General features: G+C 38.8%; 3 protein-coding genes across 4 annotated transcripts; 1 reads left to right on the top strand and 2 right to left on the bottom strand.

Annotated features, from left to right (window-relative positions):
* Positions 1-1,426: 1,426 nt before the first annotated feature.
* LOC112165834 lies at positions 1,427-4,370 on the bottom strand. The gene is made up of 4 exons (XM_024302518.2): positions 3,779-4,370; positions 2,437-2,720; positions 2,118-2,345; positions 1,427-1,996 (listed from the first exon to the last, which is right to left on the bottom strand). The coding sequence occupies exons 1-4, from the start codon at positions 4,197-4,199 to the stop codon at positions 1,481-1,483; spliced, it is 1,449 nt and encodes a 482-aa protein (XP_024158286.1). The 5' UTR covers positions 4,200-4,370; the 3' UTR covers positions 1,427-1,480.
* An 11,114-nt stretch (positions 4,371-15,484) lies between these two features.
* On the top strand, positions 15,485-17,862 carry LOC112167860. The gene is made up of 7 exons (XM_024304955.2): positions 15,485-15,746; positions 15,859-16,102; positions 16,238-16,357; positions 16,451-16,609; positions 16,768-16,940; positions 17,234-17,339; positions 17,582-17,862. Exons 2-7 carry the CDS (start codon positions 15,890-15,892, stop codon positions 17,609-17,611), a joined length of 801 nt encoding a protein of 266 aa, XP_024160723.1. The 5' UTR covers positions 15,485-15,746; positions 15,859-15,889; the 3' UTR covers positions 17,612-17,862.
* LOC112167859 lies at positions 17,829-21,970 on the bottom strand. 2 transcript variants are annotated; one of them, XM_040519422.1, is made up of 8 exons: positions 21,512-21,970; positions 20,755-20,970; positions 20,478-20,624; positions 19,565-19,684; positions 19,391-19,477; positions 18,620-19,303; positions 18,140-18,316; positions 17,829-18,047 (listed from the first exon to the last, which is right to left on the bottom strand). In XM_040519422.1, the coding sequence occupies exons 1-6, from the start codon at positions 21,902-21,904 to the stop codon at positions 18,692-18,694; spliced, it is 1,575 nt and encodes a 524-aa protein (XP_040375356.1). In that variant the 5' UTR covers positions 21,905-21,970; the 3' UTR covers positions 17,829-18,047; positions 18,140-18,316; positions 18,620-18,691. The 2 variants fall into 2 exon arrangements, with proteins under 2 accessions (XP_040375356.1, XP_024160722.1); XM_024304954.2 differs by having other exon boundaries at positions 17,829-18,316.
* Positions 21,971-22,936: the final 966 nt, after the last annotated feature.

Raw genomic sequence — 22,936 nt, 5'->3', positions numbered from 1 at the left:
CAAAACTCTAACTTCACACGTTAATTTCAAAGCGGAGCTCCGCTCTGGATCGGATCTGTATATATATATATATATATATATATATATATATATATATATATATATAACACATACATATATAATAGTTTACGGGCTTTTACGGGTCTGGCCTAGCAAGCTTTTGGGGGGAGGGTCTATGGGCCGGGCAGGATTTTTGCGGGCTTTTTGACAGGCCGGCCCTCTACCCACCAAGGCGGCTTTTGCGGGCTTTTTAACGGGCCGGGCTGGGCTTTTGCCCCTGTGGGCCGGCGGGCCTCCATTGGCCCACTTGATAGGCGGGCCTTTTGATGTGGCCTATCACTGCCATAACATCGACTAAGTGGAATAAAAAGAACATGAGCCGCCACATATGTAATTGATGTACTGTTGATTAATCATAATATTGATTAACAGTTCGTTAATTACAACCGTTTCCTTAATTTAATTAAAGAATTTCTAGGCAAGCGATGATCAATTTGATCAATATTGGTTACTCTACGTTCAATTCTACCTTATAATTAAATCAAGTCTAATTGAGCTTTTTAAGCTTTGAGCATTCCACAATTCACATTTTGTGTATGTCAAATCCTCTAAAAATTTATTAGCATTATTGTTTGAAAATGATTTGTAAACATAATAACATATGGAACAAAAGGTTCTCTCTGTATATCAAAGATTCAAAGAGTGAACTTTATGCCACACACTGTACTCAACGTTATGATGACCAGTTGACCACATAAGCAGAGCCACAAGGCTTATATTTAAGCATTTCGTTAGGTGAGTGGAGTCTTCTCCGGGTGGAATATGGTTGTCTTGGTAATTTGTGCGTATCTCATTTTGTTTAGTTGCTAATCTCGGCATTTAGTTGAGGGATCTTTCTATGGTTATAGAATATAGATACCTCGTAGCTAGATTAGCATTTTAGCTTCGACTCTTATGATGCATCTTTCGGAATCTATAAGTGCTTTTCTAGCTGTGTTAGAAAATGTGATTGAGACTCTTTATCGCCCCCTTTGGAGTTGGATAGTTGTTGTTTTTCAATTACCAGTCATAGATTAATCATTATGAACATTGTTGTTTTTGAAAGCTATAATGTTTATCAGGTACACTACTAGCAAATGGACTCTTATTGTTCTCTTTGTAACTATTTGTTTGAAATAAAGACTTTGTAACTATTTGTTTGAAATAAAGACATACAAGGAAGAGAGAGAGAGAGAGAGAACATGATGTACACATGCTTTCACAAAGTTCTTACACAATAGGATTATTGACTGATCACTCACTTCTATGCTTGATTGAAGTCCTGTTTTGTCAATATATCATTCTAGCACTCTCTTATTCTACAATCTATATTTCTGATCAATTCGAGGTAAACAATGCCTATCTGCAAGTCTAATATGCATAACAATCAGAGAAAGAACCCATGATATTTCACAAAATTAAGAACCAAAATATATAATATTCATACCCAATTGCTAGAAAGTGAAAAATCATGGAATCTAAATGAGGACTCCCCAGCTGTATCTCTCTCAAGCCTCTCTGATAACCGTTCACTCATGACACTTCCACTTTCATCAGCAAGTTCTAATGGTAAAGGTTGTATTTGGTTCTCATTCGGCTGACGAGACAATTGAACCTCAGGCGGTAAAGGTAATGGCATAGTTGGTGGGGAGGCGCCCCTTCTTGTTTGGTTTGTATTTGAAGGAACCACTGTTCTATCCCAGAGAAAAACGTGAATGGACACCGGAATCTTGGCGTGACGGTGCAGTGAGAGCTTCTGGCTGAGTGAAACGGTATCGTAGCATCGAACTGCTCCTGTTGAGGAAACCATCCAAGGAAGCACCTTTTGGTTAGAGACCCTTGACACCACCAGCAGCCTTGATGCATTCATTGCTTCCTTGTACAAATTGCTCAGCCCCGATCGACTTGAAGGTGCATTTTCATCGCCACCAGCCACTGATGAAACGTATATAAACCCCTGCCAATCACAAGGAACTCAGGAATTAATAAGAAAAGCTATCCAACTAGTAATGCTAAAGGGATCGCATTTTCTGACCACATAATTAGGGACAACAAGGGTCACATAATGTATATGGTACCTCTTCTGTGCGGCTAATGGCAAAACCAAGTTTCACGTCTCCTTCTTGCAATTTGATCTCAACTGGAATTTCTGGACCAAGAGGAGCATACCATAGGCGAACAGCTCGGACTACACCAATGTCAACCCCATGGTAATCTTCAAAACCGTACAAGCTTGCACTTGCAAGATTAGCCAAATCGGATAACGACCCTGCGTTTACAGTTGAAGAAGCTGTCTCACCGGAGATCTGGTATACAACGAAACCACAAACGTATAAATTAGGTAATGAGTCAACTAAGTATATTATGCTTACATCAATTTACCATTAATATATGTACCTTGGTAAGAAGGGACTCGGTCTGGATGTTCATGAAAACAACGGGGACACCAGAGGCCTGGGAGGCATTAAGCCAGACATTTGCCCTAGCAAGGGTGTCATCCAAGTCATTGTAGCGAGAAGCTGCGCGATCTGAAGCCTTTGGAAGAAAGAGTACTGATAGAAAGCTACTAGAATAGGGGATTGGTAGCAACTCCTGCATCTTCCTTTCCCAAGGATATGCAACATATCCATCTTGAAGTTTAGTCCTGGTTAGTGCACTAACCATCCGGGCGTTCCTTGAAGCTGCAAATTATTTGTTGAGTTCACGCATGCAATGTGAAGTGTTATGATCACCTTATTTGTAGAGCAATCTGAAGTGTACCAGCAAAGCAATTTACAGTAAACAAAACACAATTGACACACCCGAGGCACGACCACAAAAATATTATATATCCATCCCAACATTTAGTCATCAATTAATTTGTTAAGAGCAGCCATGCCATGTACATAGTGGGGCTGCTCCATAGAAGTCGGACACATAGGTTTTGGATCCCATAAAGAAAATTAAATAAATTAATAATGTCACACTCCAACCACATCTTCACATGACATGCACTAGTATCCGATGATTCTCGGACTTTAATCCTAATTAAAGTCACTAACCCTATAACTCCAAACATGGAATCAAACTCTAGACCTCTAACATTTTTTTTTCTCCAATTTCTCTCTACTCTTTTTCAACCACAGTATAGAAATGGATTCCACTACTATTTTCATTGATAACCATTCCCATTCTATTCCACCAACTTCTCCTACAACTAAAACTAATAATACACTCAAGACCTTGAAATTAGTGTGAAAATGGATGAAGACTTGAATTTAAAGATAAGATAGATCTAAGATTAGATCTTCATCTCCTCCAATATAACAAAATCATGCAAAAATTACTCCAATTCTCCAAACCAAATAAAATTATATATGCAAGAATTAAAGGTTGAAGACTTCCAATGAAGCTGGCTAGCACCAATTAGGTCAATTTCCATTTTCAGCAAATTAAGCAGGAAGTCATGAATGTCACGTGGGGGCTGCCGACGGGCAGCTTAAAAGGTGTCGTTGCTTTCATACAACAAACACATTGCTTGGAAATATTGGCCAGAAACAAAAAAAGTACTCTCACATAGTACCAAGCTACGGTTCAACCAACTCATAATTGACATGCTACTGGCATTTCTTAATCGGGACACCTGTAAAGATTATGACCTGACCATAGACGCAGAAGAAACAGTAGAGAATGCATACAAACCAGTCAACGTTAAAGTCAATGCCATCAATTTAATGATCGAGTCGTGTTCGTCTCTTACCTTGTAGTTCAAAGCAGTCGGCTTCCGTATGGTCGCAGAACCCGACGGCGTAGTTCGGGTCCGTGATGGACCGAAGCATGTACACCTTTTTTCCGGCGGAGTCATTGGGGACAATACAAGCCTGCAACTCGGTGAAGTCGTCCCGGCCGCGCCGTACTCTGACCTGGATCGACGTGTCCTTGGCCTTGAAGGAAGCGTGCAGAATCTTCTGGACGCCGCTCCTGCCGTTCTTGAACGGCGCCTTGACGGTGACGGAGGTGCCGATACGGAGCTCCTCGACTATGTCTCCGGTCTGGAGCATGTCGTCGGTCCACTCGTCGGCTTTATTGGTTCCCTTGAGGCAGTCGATGGAGAGAACCACAGGGGATTTCGGCTCTCGCGTCGGTGAGTCGGAGCTCGGTTGTGCTCGGTCCATGGTCATTTGAACTAGGCTGCGTTCCAGTCTCGTGTTGTTATATATGGAACATGAAATGGACACAGAGAAAGAGAGATAAAAGGCGAGGGGGATGGTTTGGTTTGGTTTGGTTTGATAGGCGAAGCAAAAAAAAGTCAATGAAATCGAAGGGCGGGTTTTGGAGTTTGGTTCACATCAGACACGCTTAGTTTCTACGAATTTTCTTCCTCTAGTTATATTATTATACATATTTATAGATTGATCATATGGTATATGATATAATATATAGGTATATATGGTTATAGACTTATAGAATTAGATGATGGCATTATGTGACTACATCTTAATTATGAGTATTCAACTACTTCTAGCTTAATGATGCTTTTGTTGAAACTGCGTGCTATATTTCTTCGGCGTGCACTCACTGTCTCTCTTATTTGAAGAGAAAGGTTGTACGTACTGTTCATTTTCTTAATAATTCTTTAGCTATAAGTTCTATTCCTATCAGCTAAAGATAATGGTGGTTGTTGTTCTTGTTGCGGCCGTGGCAGTTTAGACGTTGAACTCAAAATGAGATATTTTACAATTTTCCAAAGGCATAATACAATGTGTGAAACTAAAATTAGTGAGGTCTTTTTTTTTTCTTTTTTCTTTTTTCCCTCCCTCGATGATCCACATGTTGACGGTAAATTCAAACTAACAGTGTGATCAACAAGTAAGGATAACAACTCACTATTTGATGTGTTTTGCTGGATTGCTAAAATGTGATGTAAGTCCGATCCTACTCGGAAAAAAAAAATGATGTAAGTTTTTAATAATTTATTTGTTAGGTCTCCTCTAAAAGATCATTCGTGCGAAAAAAGAGGGAAAATTATTTAGCGATCAATACTCGATTAGGTCATCATTTACGATGGCAATTAACAAAATCGTAAACCCTAATGGAAATCTTTCTCCCTCTCAACCATTTCCTTTTTGTTTTGGTTCTAAACCTACCCCCAACAGCTGATGTTTGACGAGTCTACTTGAGGGGAATTACGGGTGTTGATCACTTAGGCTGCTTGAGCTATTGTACTCGACTATTCAGACACGATCAACCACGAGTCCAAGACTTTTTCAATTGATTATTCAAATTAGATACTTCTTTACCTGATTCTCAAATAAACCAAACCCAAATGCTACTATTCTGTCGGATTATATATCATATCAACTTGGCTTAATTAATAACATTATTAATCAACTTGGATTGTATATCCAATCCCACTGCTAAATCTAGGCCTAGTATATTAATAGCCTAATAGGCTAATTAATACATCTTGTATTTTTCACTCAAATCAGCATCATTATTTGAAAAGGGTTAAGGTACAGGGTAGTGCTCTGGAAATATATATACAATCAATTAACAATATATTAGTGGACCCGACTCACCCGAGAATAGCAACATTTTAATTAAAGTGCCTATGGAAGCTTCCTGCTTGACTAATATATAATTTGATTCAGTGCATCTTTCTTTTTCATTGATCCAACCCCATTTTGCATATTAACCACTGTGTGAGTGATTGGATTTGGAGTATAAAGTTGAGAATGGATCTAATGCTTATCCATTGTTTGAATTTAATTAGCAATGAGCTACGTTTCGGGGGGACAAAGACGTTGGCAAAGGAAAGCTTGATGATGAATGGGATGACGATAACATTTAAAAGTTCTTGAATCATAAGAAACTGGGGGATGATTCAGTGCACCGACGTGCACTTGCACTAACATAAATGGATGGTTAGATTATATTAAATACATTCTTAGGTTATTAATAAAAATATTAATTATAAATATCAAGGGTTGAGATCATCTTATAAGTTGCACCAACATAAATGGATGGTTAGATTATATTAAATACATTCTTAGGTTATTAATAAAAATATTAATTATAAATATCAAGGGTTAAGATCATCTTATAAGTGTTGGGTCATTTACACCGTCGGTGCATAGAATAATTTCCAAAGAAACTGAAAACAATATTGTACCAATCAGAGGCAGAGCCACGTGGGGACCCAGTTCCCGTGTCCCACTCAACTTTTCTACATAAAAATAAAATTTAGTTACGTACAATCATGTACTATGAGGTAGGTGCAGTGGTTAGGCTTGGCTCTGCTACCATTAATATCCCCAGTTCAATTCTCCTTTGCAGCAGTACCTTTTATGCTATTTTTAATTCTACTTATACTGTTTTTCTTGCTTTTATGCTATTTTTAATTCTACTAATACTGTTTTCCTTGCTTAATATATTCATTTAAAAAAAATCAAATATTGTTGTGATCTTTTTATGCTATTTTCAATTCTACTTGTACTCTTTTTCTTGCTTAATATATTCATTTAAAAGAAAATTAAATATTGTTGTGATCTAACAAACGATTGTTTGATTTCATTTATTGTGAAAAAATATTTTACTAATATAGAGAATGAGACTGTGTTAAAATGATTTTAAAACATGAAATTACGTCGATGACAATAACCATTTTGATTGATAGAAATTTTATTTAGAAATTTTGTATGTTTTATATTTTCTATTTGTGCTCTAGTAAGCTTAAAATTCTTGCTCCGCCACTGGTACCAACTACATTCTTAACACAATTTATACAAGTAAGAAACATCCACTTGTATAGATCGATTAGTTATCATAGGTAATTGTATAACAGATATTGTAGTTCTCATGGTTTTCATTTCAATTTAAAATTTATTATCTTGGCGTAGAACTAATAAATAAAAGCATAGAATGACCAAACACTTATAAGATGATCTCAACTCTTGATATTTATAATTAATATTTTTATTAATAACCTAAGAATGTATTTAATATAATCTAACCATCCATTTATGTCGGTGCAAGCGCACGTCAGTGATTAAAAATCAGGTCAACTTTTTGAAAAAAAAACTTTGTCAAGGGGAACTTAAAGACTTCCTAAGCCCAAGATAAACCCCCTTTTGCGCATGTGAAATGCTCCAACTGTGCATTGCAGCACAGTGCCTGGCCACTTTGACAACTTCAGGGTTCGAACCTAGATTGGGGAGCACAACCAACTAGGCAAGAACCACTAGGCCACTTGCAGTGGTTAAAATCAGGTCAACCTTGGTTGGATCCAAATTTTTGGCATATTTGTTGAATTGAGTTGAGACAGTTTTATTAAAAAAGAGTTAAGACAGTGCTTGACAGTTATAGGTTATAGCCATTTGCTGGACTTCAAAACGGAGGCTTTGAGATGGTCGATTCACCTAACTTTTCTTTGAGCCTTGGCTTGTTCATGGGTTCTCGTTTGCTCAATCAAGTATGTCAATTTGTATAATGAACAAGTCATCCACAATAACTACAACGAAAATTGTTGATTGAAAAACTTCAATGACTTGTTAAATGAAATGAAATGTTACAAACAAAAATCTCTAGTAGAAGTTGATCTTAACTTGTCGAACAAAACCGCATTTCTAACTAAAAGCGGCACAGAAGAATCCTAAATGGAGCCATCAGAAGTATGTCCAATATTCACTAAAGCATCCACCATGAAGTTAACTTCTCTAAAAATATGGCCAATGGAAATGGAGTCAAATATCCAGCAATTTGTCTTATGTCTTGAACAATAGTTTTTAGTCGACAAGGAACTCCACAAGCACCTAGAACACAATCAATGACAATGATTTTCTTTATTCCCTTCTCCTTTGCTCTAAGTAGTCATTCTCTTAAGGCCACTGCTTCAGCTGTTGGAACACTTGCTCTTCCAATCTAGATAAAGATTTTCAAATTATAAAAAAAAGCAAAAAAGTGGTATGATATATATAAATATATATATATATATATGTTGGGTGTGTGGATCTGATTCCACATAGGATAAGGATTTGTTAATCCTTGATCAAAGAGGAGTTTTGATTGTTTCCTACCTGCTTACATAATCCTACTTGCTAATGGTTTCTATGTCTATTGGGAATAGGTTTCCAATGTCTTATAGGCTCTAGTTAGATATCTATAAATAAGGGCATAGGTTGTAGTAGTAGATCAAGTCTTTGAAGCATTAAACAAAGAGAGCAAGTGAGGTCTTAAGAGTTGGTGATAACTTCTTGTGAGAGATTCTTGTATTCTTGTTCGTATATTCTTCTTCTTCTATAGTGAAACCCAAGCAGCCCGGGGACGTAGGCAAAGTTCTTTGCTGAACCTCGTTAACAAGTTCGTGTTTGTTTCCTCGATCGTTTATCTATATTGTTTTGCACTTGTCTGCTTCCGCAAGAGGAATTTTAGGTCAAATTCCTAACAAAGTGGTATCAGAGCTTAGGCTCTAGAGTGGAAACAATGAGCATATATAGAAGACGTTAAGAAGAGGGTTGATAAGTTCGACGGTAATGACTTTAGCCTATAGAGGTAACAAATTGAGGACTACTTGAATATGAAGAAACTTGCTAAGACTTTAGAAGGCAAGCTCCAAAAACATATGAAGGAGGAAGAATTTGTCGAGATGGATAGGATGGCCCTTGGAGCCGTTCGACTATCGATTTCGAATGATGTACGGCGATTTGTTATCAAGGAGACTACGTTGAAGGGGATGATGGATAGTTTGTCCAACATGTATGAGAAGCCAAATGCCGTTCAACAGTTGTACTTGATGAGGCGGCTGTTCACTTTGAAGATGGGTAAGGGTATATCTGTTCGCCAGCAAGTTGGGATAGTTGGTGATATTATCGAGCAACTAGCATCGGTGGATGTTAAATTCGACGAACACATCAAAGCTTTGGTGTTGTTAACTTCCATGCCTTCGGATTGGGATGTGACTGTGAACTCAATTTGTAGTGGAGCTGGGACTACGAAGAAGCTAAAGTTTAATGATGTGCGTGACATTCTTCTGAATGAAGAGACGCGAAGACAAAATAACCTTGAAGATCCTTCAAGTTCTGCGCTCTCTATAGAAAATAGAGGTAGAACGTTCAACAAGAACTCAAACAACAATCGTGGAAGGTCCAAGTCTAGGGCACCTGGAAAAGGCCGAAGCGTGTCCAAGTCAGGAAAGTGGTCCGATAGGTGTTGGCATTGTGGGAAATCTGGACATGTCAAGAGAGACTGTAACCAGTGGAAGGAGACAATGAAGATGGTAAACACAACTGAGTGTGATTCGGATGCACTTGTACTAAGCGTTACTGAAGCACCATTGGAGTCATGGATCGTAGACTCTGGAGCGTCATTTCACTCAACTTCACAACAAGAGCTCATGGTGAATTACCGACGTGGTAATTTTGGCAAAGTGTTTCTTGCTGATGTTGGAGCCTTGGAGATTGTGGGAAGGGGTGATGTGAAGATTTCGCTGACAAATGGTGGAACCTGGACCTTGACTAATGTTAGACACATACCGCGGTTGAAGAGGAATTTGATCTCTGTGGGTCAGTTGGATGATGAAGGATGTCGCACTACCTTTGACAAAGGTACGTGGAAGGTGTGTAAAGGAGCTATGGTGTTAGCTCGTGGAATCAAGACAGGAACACTTTATACGACCTTGAATATTGTTGCTATTGTTGAGAACAATGAAGGTACTACGATCGTTGAGAAAAATGAAGATGCATACTTATGGCATCGTAGACTTGGGCACATCAGTGAGAAAGATATGGGTGTACTTCAGTCGAAGGGTAAACTACATGGTGTGGACTCAGTGAAGATTGGGCTTTGTGAAGACTGCATATTTGGGAAGCAAAAGGTTGTTAGTTTCTCAAAGGGTGGCAAGTCACCAAAAGATACAAAACTAGAGTTGGTTCATACTGACGTGTGGGGACCTGCACCAGAGCTTTCGTTAGGTGGCTCAAAGTACTATGTGACTTATATTGATGACTCCACAAGGAAAGTATGGGTTTATTTCTTGAAAAATAAATGGGAAGTATTTGATACTTTCAGGAAGTGGAAGGCGATCGTAGAGAATGAGACCGGGTCGAAAATCAAATGTCTGAGGTCAGATAATGGAGGTGAATACTGTGGTAATGATTTCAAAGAGTATTGTGCAGAGAATGAGATTAGGATAGAGAAGACAATTCCCGGAACTCCACAGCAGAATGGAGTGGCTGAACGCATGAATAGGACTTTGAATGAGCGCGCAAGGAGTATGAGGATACACGCAGGATTTCTAGACATGTTTTGGGTTGATGCGGTTAATACTGCTACTTATTTAATTAACCGTGGACCATCAGTACCATTGAATCATCTCCTACCTAAGGAAAAATAGAGTGGAAAAGAGATAGGCCTATCGCATTTAAGAGTGTTTGGTTGCGTGGCATATGTTCACATTGAGTCCGGTGCAAGAAGCAAGTTGGATCCCAAGTCTCGAAAGTGCATATTCATAGGCTATGGTGGTGACGAGCTTGGCTATAGGTTTTGGGATATCCAGAATAAGAAAGTTGTAAGGAGTAGGAATGTCATCTTTAATGAAGAGGTGATGTACAAGAATAGGCAAGCAGCAGAGCCTAAAAGTCCTGTAAGAAAAGATCGGCAGTTTGCAAGGTTGGAAGAATTGTCCAATGAAGATGAGTCTAAGGGAAATCATGGGGAGGAACGACAACAACAAGAAGCTCCTGAGGTCGCACAACCTGAAGAACAAGTTCCTAGTGATGAGCCAGTGACACCTCCTTTTGTGCCAAGAGTATCATCAAGAAGTACTAAAGGAATACCAGCTGATAGATACTCGCCTTGTGCTAACTATTTGCTGTTAACTGACTGTGGTGAACCCGTGAGTTATGATGAGGCAATGCAACATAAAGATTCTGCTAAGTGGAAGGGTGCCATGCAAGATGAGATGGACTCTCTCATGTCCAACAATACTTGGGAGTTAGCTAAGTTACCAACAGGTAAGAAAGCATTGCATAACAAGTGGATTTACAAAATTAAGCAAGAAGTTGATGGGAGCAAACGTTACAAGGCAAGGTTGGTTGTGAAAGGTTTTCAGCAAAGGGAGGGAATTGATTTTGATGAGATCTTTTCGCCGGTTGTGAAACATACCACAATTCGGGTGGTGCTTGGTTTAGTGGAAGCTAAAGGTCTGTATTTGGAGCAGCTAGACGTCAAGACTGCTTTTCTTCATGGTGATTTGAAGGAGGTCATATACATGAAGCAACCACAAGGTTTTATAGCACCTGGTAAGGAGGACTTGGTATGCAAACTGCAAAAGAGCCTTTATGGCTTGAAACAAGCCCCAAGACAGTGGTATAAGAAGTTTGATGCTTTCATGTGTGGGAGTGGCTACACAAGATGTCAATTCGATCACTGTTGTTACTTCAAGAGGTTTGACAAATCTTATATCATTCTTTTACTGTATGTGGATGATATGTTGATAGCTGGGGAAGACTTCAATGAGATTGAGAAGTTGAAGAGAGAGATGTCAAACCAGTTCACGATGAAGGATTTGGGTGAGGCGAAGAAAATCTTAGGTATAAAGATTATCCGTGATAAAGTGGTTGGTACTCTGAAGCTTTCACAAGCGGAGTATGTTGAGAAGGTGCTTAAGCGATTCAATATGGATGAATCGAAGGCTGTAGGAACACCGTTGGCGGCTCACTTTAAATTGTCCAAGGAACAATCACCCAAGAGAGAAAAAGAGAAAGAATATATGAAGAATGTACCTTATGCATCGGCAGTTGGATGCTTAATGTATGCTATAGTGTGTACTAGACCCGATATTGCTCATGCAGTTGGAGTTGTGAGTAGGTACACGAGTAATCCAGGAAAGCAACATTGGGAGGCTGTGAAGTGGATCATGAGGTATCTTCGGGGTACTACTGATATGTCTCTTTGTTTCAAGAGAGGTAGTGCTGAACTACAAGGATATGTTGATGCAGACTTGGCAGGAGATCATGATACTTGTCGGAGTACTACTGGTTATGTGTATACTGTGGGTGGTGCTGCTGTATCTTGGGTCTCAAATTTGCAAGGGCAAGTGGCCCTGTCTACAACGGAGTCCGAGTATGTAGCAGTCTCAAAGGCTGGTAAGGAGATGGTGTGGCTAAAGGGTCTATTGGAGGAATTGGGTAAAAAGCAAGAGAATTGTGCATTGCACAGTGATAGTCAAAGTGCAATTCACTTGGCAAAGAATCCTGCTTTTCATTCAAGGACTAAACACATTCCTATGAAGAATCACTACATACGAGAACTCGTGGAGACTGAAGTGCTGCAATTGTTGAAGATTCAAGGAAGTGAGAATCCTGCTGATATGTTGACTAAGTCTGTGTCAATAAGTAAACTGAAGTTGTGCTTGGCTTCAGTTGGTCTCCAAGTTTGAAGAAGGAGATGTTGGCTGTGATAATGGGTTTTGTGTTGGCTATGATTGAAGAGTATTGAAGAATGTTAGCTACTAGCATAATCGGCTCCAAGTGGAAGATTGTTAGGTGTGTGGATCCAATTCCACATAGGATAAGGATTTGTTAATCCTTGATCAAAGAGGAGTTTTGATTGTTTCCTACCTGCTTACATAATCCTACTTGCTAATGGTTTCTATGTCTATTGGGAATAGGTTTCCAATGTCTTATAGGCTCTAGTTAGATATCTATAAATAAGGGCATAGGTTGTAGTAGTAGATCAAGTCTTTGAAGCATTAAACAAAGAGAGCGAGTGAGGTCTTGAGAGTTGGTGATAACTTCTTGTGAGAGATTCTTGTATTCTTGTTCGTGTATTCTTCTTCTTCTTCTATAGTGAAACCCAAGCAGCCCGGGGACGTAGGCAAAGTTCTTTGCTGAACCTCGTTAACAAGTTCGTGTTTGTTTTCTCGATCGTTTATCTATATTGTTTTGCACTTGTCTGCTTCCGCAAGAGGAATTTTAGGTCAAATTCCTAACAATATATATATAACCAAGAGGTGTGTATATATTGAAAATGTGTTTCAGATTAATTATTGTATATGCTGATTTTGAACTCAATTCAAAATATATATGTTGGCAAATATACATAATTCATGATGAAGAGGTATGATATCATTTCAAAAGGCATGACTACTCCTATATATAGGGGATAGTTCTCTGCAGATTTACATATCAAGCAATCTTGTTTTCTCTCTTCTCTACTTGTTTCTTTCAAGCCATTCAATCAATCTTCCTCTCTCTTACACAGATAAAATCTAGAAACTATAAAACTGAAGATATAGTTTCTAGCAACCTTGAGCCTCTTGAAAAATTTTAAGTGAGTGTTGGGTTGATCTTCGTAAGTGCAAGACGCCGATCAATAATAGTAGGATTGCTAGGCTTCATTGTATCCTAAAGGCTTATTTGATCAAACCCCTTTGCACACTTGTTGTGGGCTAAACAAAGTCTAAAAAAAAAAGGTAAATCTTTACGTGCCTTTGAAGCATTTTCCTTCATTAGCCATAACCCATAACTACAAAAACATTAACAGATCCCGCTGAAATAGGCACGCCATTGTTGTCTCTGATGATGAAGCCAAATGCAGCGGAGTTACTTTGAGTAACAGAACCATCAAAATTGATTTTGACTGTATCAAGTGGGAGCTTGCCATTTAATGTTGCCTAATGGGTTTTGAGAAGTACCTTTGCCAACCTTGGTGTTAATGCTTTGGTATATACTACAAAATACAGTAGCAGCCACCACACCAAAGGAATTAGGTGTTGTTTTTTTCAATGTTCTAAAACTCGGCCGCCCAGGCCGCTTAGGCACTGGGCGGCATCTCTCCGACTCGATTAATGACAAATTGGTGGGATTGGGCAGGACAAATTTGGGCGGCCTCCTAGGCGGCCTGGGCAGCTGACTAGGCGCCTGGGTGGGTAGACGATTAGGCGCTAGGCGGTCGAGTCATTTGAATTTGGCGATCTGGGAAGGGGTTTGGGAGAAGATGACTTCGGTGGCTCCGTGGAGATCGGCGGCGGTGAGGGATTGACAGAAGATGGTGCGTCGCTAGTAGCCGAGTCGGGATCCAGAGGAGGCCGAAGGGCTTTCTTAGTATTTCTGCTCAGCTCGGATGAGAGGTGCTTGGTGAGGTCCTCGGAGTATATTGATGACGGTGGAGATGTTGCAGCCGAAGCCCTTTTGAGGAATTTGCATATGTGGATGGCGTCATTGTGGGGTGAGTTTTGGACAGACTCACCATTGTTGTTGGCTAGTTGCATATAAGAATGAAAAATCAAAGCAAAGCTTTGAGTGGGTGGAGGGAGATAAATCGTAAGGGAAAAAGTCAAGAAACTTTATCTCATGGGAATGTGGATAGAAAGGGCACGTGGGAACAATGTTCAGCTTTTGGACGTATATACCAGGGCATGTGTAGTTATGTACCCACTTCTTCTTTTTTCTTTTTTCTTTTTTTTTTTTCCTTTTTTTGTGGATGGAAGGGGACAATAACACACTCCCTATATAAATATAATCTGGTTCTGAAGAGGACGTCCGCAACCCAGAAAAAGTACTGACGTCCCTCCTCCGGCATCAAGAAGGCGGCGATGGCTGCGCTGCGGTTGCCGGACGAACCCTCTGGACATCCCGGACCAGTTTGCAGTCAGGTAGACTCGCCTGCTACCACTTTCCAGTCGACCTTGATCAGACCATCAGTTTACAGTCGACCACGCTGCCCAGACCTCCGACCTCTTTCTCTTTGGCCTTCGTCTTCGTTGCAAACTGGTCTGAGATGCCCTTGGCCTCTGTCCGATAAGAGGTGCACCGCCGTCGGAGTTTGATCGCAGAGAAAGGAGGGACGTCCGCACTTTTTCTGGGTTGTGGACGTCCTCTTCAGAACCTCTCTCTCTCTCTCTCTCTCTCTCTCTCTCTCTCTCTCTCTCTCTCTCTCTCTCTCTCTCTCTCTCTCTCTCTCTCTCTCTCTCTCTCTCTCTCTCTCTCTCTCTCTATATATATATATATATATATATATATATATATATATATAAATCCGCCTAATCACCCGCCCAGGTGCCTGAGCTCTAGTCACCTAGTGCCTAGCGATTTTTCGAACCTTGGTTTTGTTATGAGTTATAACCAGGTGAAAGGACAAGATTCACAAACATGTTTACATTTTTGTTCACGTAGTCAATTGACTCTTACTTAGTTGTATTCAGGTGGAGAATAACGATGCAAATAAACTCATTCAAATTGCCTCTCATTATTCTCGACCATTCAATTTGGAACCAAAAACAGTTAAAACACAACTGAGTAAGAATCAACTGATTGCCAGAAATACACCGATAAAATATGGGTTGGGTCCCCAATCACTAATGGACTCACCTCATAGAGCCCAAAGCCAATATAAGTAAAAGAACGAACAAAACGGCGTAGCTTCTGTAAATAGCGTTGAAAACTAGTAATCAACGACGTCGTTATCGGCGTTTGCTTGCAAAGAATATCAAACTGGAAAAATCCGCCAAATAGAAGAAGATTCTCAAACGTCAGTGATCAATTAGCAGCCAGAATTAATCTCAAAAATTTTGGAATCAAATAGAATCTTCATAGCCATCCATATATTTCGTGGCCTCAGATCCTCTCAATATTCACTAACATAATCCATTAATCCTCACTTGGATTTTCATTTCTGTCGAGCTCTGTTTGATTCCCCAGAAAACTCGAGGAACAGAGCAGCTAGAACAAGTAAGATTTCTTTTCTGGGTTTCATTTATTTGGATGAATTATTGTTTCTTTGATGTGGGTTTGTATTCATTAGCTCAGTTTTGATGTTGGGTTTGTGGGTTTTGGTGTGAAGGTTGATACTCTGTCATGGTACAACTACAACCATGTTGATGGTTTATGCTCCAAGAGCTATTACATGTCTAGATTCTCATATACTGAATGAGACATTATTACCCTGTAAGAATACACATGTGAATTCCTTAAACAATGTTTCTATCGGTCTTGGCCCAATTCGAGCTCCTTGTAGTTCTATATTGTCTGCTTCTTCGTTTTATTGGAAAAGCCGAAATCAGCTGAGCAGTATCAAGAAATGGCTAGTAAGTGTTCATGCAAGTTCCTTACTTTTTTTTTTTTTCATTTTCAAAGTCAATATATATATATATATATATATATATATATATATTTTTGGATTTATGTAAGTGTGTGATGTATATTGCTGTTGCCAATTACAGTGCCAGATGCATGATTCAATTCCATCAGATGACGAGTATCGATCATCGAGGAACATAGCAATCAGTTTGTTCAGGCGGTACAGGAATGTGCTTGACCGTGGAGGAGGTGACAACCTAAAAGTATATTGAGCGGTTTTCTTGAACTCGGTGTTTTTGGTGAGGTTTGGTTTGTTTGTATAGTTTGTTTAGTAATTAACATGTTTGGTTGATCAGGAGTTCATCAGTGCGGGGGTAAATGCGTATGCACTGGGATGCACAGATGAGGGATTGAGAAAAGAGCTTATTGATATGAAGCAATCTGGGGTTGAAATTGAAGCAATGGAGAGCTATAGTGGAAGCACCAGTTTGAAATCCAAGATTGCATCAGGGGAGGCAAGTTCTTCTTCCATGTTGGACTCGAACCATTTGTAAATATTGTGCTCTTTTTCCTACGAGTTATATGTTTCTAAGGTTGTAAATGTGAGGTTGGTAGCCAGTTCCTTTTGATACAAAGAGATCTTTGTGATTAATTGTCACATTATCTGGTGCAGATTGATGAGTGCATCCTGTGGTTGAGCATTATATTTATCACCATCTTGTGTACACCACAACCAACAATAGTTAGATGGTCATCCACACCTCCAGTGTCAGATGAAGAAAGGCTCAAGTGGAAAGGTTTTTGTGCGGTCATAGCAAATGCTTATTACTTGAGGGGAATGGCATGGTAAGACGCTTTCAGCATATAATATTTCCTACCTTGAGCTTATCATGCTAGTTTTGAACACCTGTAATGCTTTATCCAAGCTCTTGTTTGCTTATGGGGGAATTCATGATATTCCTGTTCAAGCATACCACTGGCCATTCGTGTGATGTATCAATATATCTTAGGCAGTTCTCCATATTCCTCAACTACTTCATGCTAAAATATATAGAGTACCTAACTGCATTTAGCCTTTCTCTATATTCATAGTTTGTGATGGTGCACCATTTTGCCTCATTATTTTATTGTTGTTGAAGGCTCCCCGTAAAGACTCTTCAACTAGAGCAAATGGCAGTAGTTGGACAAGCTGAGGAACCATCTGTTGTTGCAAGTCGAATGCGATTAGTGTTTAGCACACTCGAGGTTTGTAAACATGCTACGTTTTCCGAGTAAACTAATTGAAAATTATTGGTTGAGCATGAGGTCTGTTGCTGTGGTCCAGATTCTCTAAGATGCTGAACTATTTGGTATAATCCGTATATAGAGTTTATTTATTTGGTTGTGAGTCCGTATATAGATGGTATCAAACTAAATTAGGCTCTTGCCTAGAATCAACTATGATAGATCATTTTGCTTGGTGTCTGATGAAGTAATTGCTTATGCAGGTTGTGAGTCCACAGTGGCCTAAAGTATAGTGCTTCACTACTGCTTCAGTATCAAGAGATGTCATATTGCTTGCATTATTGATACTTTTGTAATTTAGTGTAGCCTAAGCATTTTCCTCTTTAGAAGAAGGGAACCCAACAAAAAAAAAAAAAAGGTGTGAAAGAAGTAGCATGAGATTTGAATTTTTTGTAACTGTAAAGTGCGTCATTGTCTTTGTTCTAGTTACTGGCACATGCTCTTCGAGTGTTCAAAAAATTCAAACTTGGCTGCTGTTCCATTATTGTTCCTCTTAAATGATTCCATCTATGGAAGAGTTTTCTCAGATACAAAGCAAATCATCATCTACATCCATCATTCTTACTCCCTTCTCTCTCCTCTATAGGGTATTATCTGGAACATCTATGGGTTGTTTTGGTTCCCATATTGCATCAGATTTGACTTGCACGACAAGTTTCCACAATAATGCTGTATGAACCATAATGAAACGGCTTAAATAATGAGATCATCTTCAACTCAAAGAAAGTCATATCACAATGAATCAAGTAAAAGATGTCCACCTAACTACTGCTGCAGCTCTGCAATTCTATGTTTAGCAGCAACATCTTAACATTAAGGCAAAAGTCCCAACACCTATAATATATACTAGCCTGATTCCATGTATATATATACTCAAAAAGCATGTTCAACTAGAATGAACAATCTCCGAATTGCGCACGTATCATTCTCACATCAACCTACAAAAGGCAAATAAAACTAGATCAGAACAGATTTCAGTAACAACAAACATTTTACATTTGCCAATACTTTGCATCACACGGGACATTTCATGTATGGTTTTGAAGTTCCTGAAAGAGTTAAAAATTGTGAACCCTCTTCTTGAATACATTTGTTTCTAGAGTTTGTACTAAATTCAAAAGACTTACTTGGTTTCAAGTTTTAATTGTTCAAACACAATGATATTCTGTGAAATATTGAAAAGAGGAATACCAAAATGACCTAGATTCAGCTTAGTATTGAACACAGAAAAAGCATGCTACCTTACTAAGCCCATCTCTTATGTGGAGTAGCATCCTTTGATTCCTTTTGTTGAGGCAGATAACGCCTTTTACTCATTTTTGAATCCCCACTAGCTGATAACTGCCTTGGCCTTGAAGTTTGTGATGTACTGGATTTTTTATAGAACTGGCTGGCTGAGATTTTTTTGGTAAGGGGGATAAGGGACTTGCTGGACGGGAACTTGGACTTGCTGGTTGAGGTCTTTTTGAAAAGGGGGATAAGGGACTTGCCGGTTGGGACCTTGGACTCAATGGTTGCCATCTTGGACTCACTGGTCGAGATTTTGTGCTCACTGATCGTAAATGCCTTGAATTCATAGTTATCTCTTTCAAAGGAGACACTGATGTGCGCCGGCTAGATGGTTGTTCCACCATAGAAATTGAGACCTTTTCTGGCACTGATTTCTGGCCTATTGAAGCAGACTTAAAACTCTGAGAAGAAGTCTCTAGAGTTTTAGCAATCTCTGGAGTTCTAGAAACAGGAGCACATGCTCGGTTCACAGGAGAGGAACTATCTGAATCGGAAGACGAAGGGCTAGTAGTACTATCCATATCATAAAGAAGATTGTCTGCCATGTGTGGAACTTTTGGAAGAGGGTCTGCGAAGTCTGCATCATCTGAGGAAGAAGAGTAAGAGGATCTCCGAAGCCTTGCATGGTGTACTACCTGTATTTATACAGAAGAGATAATAACTCAGAAAGCATTCCTTTCCAAAATTCTGAAACCTCCTTTTCTCACCCAGCGATTTCTTACCTTCTGCTCTAAAACCGCCATGTCCCTCTTTAGTCTTGTAATTATAGAGTTTTTCCTACGTATTACGTCCTCCAACTCTGCAATCCTCTGTCAAAATTAAAGAGGATAAATCTGATCAATCAAAGGAAATATTTGGAATAAAAGAAGAATGATAGAGCATGAGATTAAAGGTACCTTTGAACCAGCAGTTTCAGATGAGTGGAGCAAAGAGGTTAGCTCCCTTATGGTCCCATCTTTCTCTTGACAATCCCTTCTGAGATTGTGTATGTCTTGTTCAATAGCTAAGCTGTTCAGCTGTGTAAATTACAACAGATCACATCAATGACATGAATATGTTGGAAATCTTGTCTATTCTTATCACTTCTTTACCTAATTCATCACCATCGGTAGTCAATTTTCATGTTCAAGATAATGAAAGTGAGAATGTTCAAGTAAGGAGTTGAATACAAAATTATGAACAGACAATTCCGAGATCTCCCAAGATACTAACTGGTTTCCAACCCTTCAGAAGAGAGAGCTTATATTTCAATTTCATTCACTAAAGTTACTCACTGTAATGTCATGCACATTCTTTTCATAAATTGTATTTCCTTTATTTAGTGTGGCTAGTGTCAAAATTTTGATGGTCTCCAACCAATGCATTGCACTTGCCATAGCAACACAGTTGCGAGCTATTTAACTAAATAAACAGCAACCAAAACACCGCTTCTAGACTACAGGACACATTCAACATCAGTAATCCATTTCAACTAGGACAAATTCAAGGGCTTAATTACAATTACAACCAACTATGAAGAACAACCCCTACCAAGCATCAATGGGGAAGTTTTTTAAAACTTATCTAGCACTTCAGCTTTTGCTTTTGAAAAAAAAAAGAAAGGAAATCCTTAAACAACAAAAGAAGTTAAGACTTGAACAATATAGAAACTGCTTCTGAAAATATAGTCTTTAGACTTCGCAGTCTTGGTCTTGTACTATGGGCTCCCTAATTATTGGTACTCACAAACTAATTATCAAGACAATGGTTTATCAACAATGCTTTATGCCTTTATCAGATCCAATATTTTGAAATTACAGTGTTACATACCTGGAAGTCAGCAGCAGATGTGACACTTGATGCCATGTCTGATAAATCAGACATGCGGCGTTCCTCTTGCTCTGCTACAACATGATCGAGAGACATTTTATATTGTAGCATCTCATACCCATTGGATCCTTTCATATCATTATTACCCTGTTACAAAATGAAGAGATGCAAGAACATTCAAGATTTTTAAAGAACTAGCAAAACTGTGATACATTGGAGAAGATAACACATTTATCAACCAGACAAACCAATTTAGCTTGTATGAAATAATTCTTACCACCAGACCATCAGAAAGATCACGATGTTGATCACAAAGCCAACAACCGCAATCAACAAATTTGATTTTAGCACAACCAAACTCTTCATTGGATTGCAATTCTATGTTCTTCATTGGGGACATGACCGGAGTCACAGTTCCAGAGTGGTCCTTTATGTTACTTATCTGCGCGCATAGACTGTCAAGCTTCTGCTGCATGTTCGATAACACCTGATCCTGATATCGAGTTCCAACAAAGCATTAAAACCAAGTAGACAATAGACTTTCACACACACAAAGAATCACAGAATCACAACATTATAGTACCAATTTCATTTACACATCTGCATAGTACTAAAACAATAATGTTCCAAAGAAACAAGTATCTCGCAGATCATACATACATAAACCAAATTTCTAAACAGAAGAACTAGTTGAATTCACTCGGCATTTAATCAAATCAGAAAGAGATTTAACCAACCAATTGAACCAAAAGCATTTAACTGAAGAATGAAACGTACTATGCAAACCAAGCTTGTAAATTGCAGACCTTTATTGAAATTTATGATACCAATTCAAACCAAGCTTTCATAAAAGCCACAGAAACAGTTCTAAACAGACCCAATTACAAATGTAAATCATAGCCATGGAAATATATACACAGGATCAAATCATAAAGTATCAATCTTTAAACCAAAAACCGTTAAAAATTTCACAATTAAAGCAAATCCACAATTAAAGAAAAACCCAATTATAAAAACCTCAATTCTTTACGAACCCTAAACTCCACAGATTTCTTCAGCTGCGAAACGAGGCGGTTCTTCTTCGACTCCGCGGCGGCGACGCTTATAACGGCGACGAAGAGAATCCTCTGGATGGGGGTAAAGAGCTCCCAAGCCACGGCTTGCTCCGGCTCCAAGCCCCCCTTAATGGCTCGAGCCGACGTGGCCTCGTCCGCGTCTGCCAGCCACCCCTGGAGGGACATCCAGGACAGCTGTCTAGCCGCCGCAGGCGCATTGTCACGCCCGCGGCGACTCGGCCGCCCGGCGCTTCCAATGGAGAGGCGCCGCGTGGAGGGGGAGGATAGGAGGGGGCTTAGAGACGCCGAGCCTAGACGGAGCCGAGCCGATTCGAAGCCGAATCGGAGCTCTTGGTAGGGGGAGTCTGCCATGGCATGAAGGGCGGAGAGAGAAGAGAGAGAAGAGAGAGTTTCAGGTTTGAATGCGAGTGAATTTGTTTTTTTTTTTTTTTTTTTTTTGTTGCTGAGATTTTTTTGTTTGTTTGTTTTTTTTTTTCTAATTCAAATTTTTTTGAAATGAGAGGGAAACCGCAATAACCGTTGGCACAACGTCCCACAAAGCCATTTGAATTTTTCTTTATTTGACCAAATATTTCTAATTTTTTTTCTTTTCCTTGGGTTTTTCAATGGATTATTTGATTTTTTTTTGTTTTTGGTACAAGTGGACTATTTCATTTTCTATCGCAAGCCATAGAAATTTTGTTAAGATATGAGTTAATGGATTTGTTTTTTTGTTAGTTTACAAATTTTATGTGAAAGGAAAAAAAATCTATCAATTTGCTACTATGTTTTAATTTCTATCCATCTCCTATATATAGATTATCAAAATTTCTAGCTTAATGAAACAAATCCTTAGAATCTATCAATTAGTACTTTAATTTGGTATGCTTGGCAATGCTATTACTCTATTAGATGAATATTTTGAATTTTATATATGTTTGTTTTTTCGGACATATCCTGATATAAAGGGTAACATGAACTTGGATTTCTATCATAAATAAGGCTGTGAAGACCCATTTAATAAACATGTATTTGTATATCTACCCGTCAACACTTAAACCCATCTCAAAAGGTCATTGCAAGGATCGGGTTGTGTTACATATATATTTCTGCCGTAAATTTTTTATAATTATTATATTGAAAAAAATAGAAGTTATTTGAAAAAAAAAAGTGGGAAGTTATCTGAAATTATGGGTGGTTATTGCAGACATCCATCTATTATATAAAGTAAATTGTTGGGAATGATTGTTAAATTTTTTAAACTCCTATTATGTCCTTTATTGATTGAATTGTTTAAAAAATGAAAATGATATTACAAGGCCAAAATAGTAAATAAACAAAATCAGTTTTTTCTTTTCAAGAAATTTCAAACAAAAAATAAGGAAAAAAAAACCCACGTTTGTA

This window comes from Rosa chinensis, chromosome 5 (assembly GCF_002994745.2).
Source record: "Rosa chinensis cultivar Old Blush chromosome 5, RchiOBHm-V2, whole genome shotgun sequence".
NCBI classification, from domain to species: Eukaryota; Viridiplantae; Streptophyta; class Magnoliopsida; order Rosales; family Rosaceae; genus Rosa; species Rosa chinensis.
This window is presented reverse-complemented; position numbering and strand designations above follow the sequence as displayed.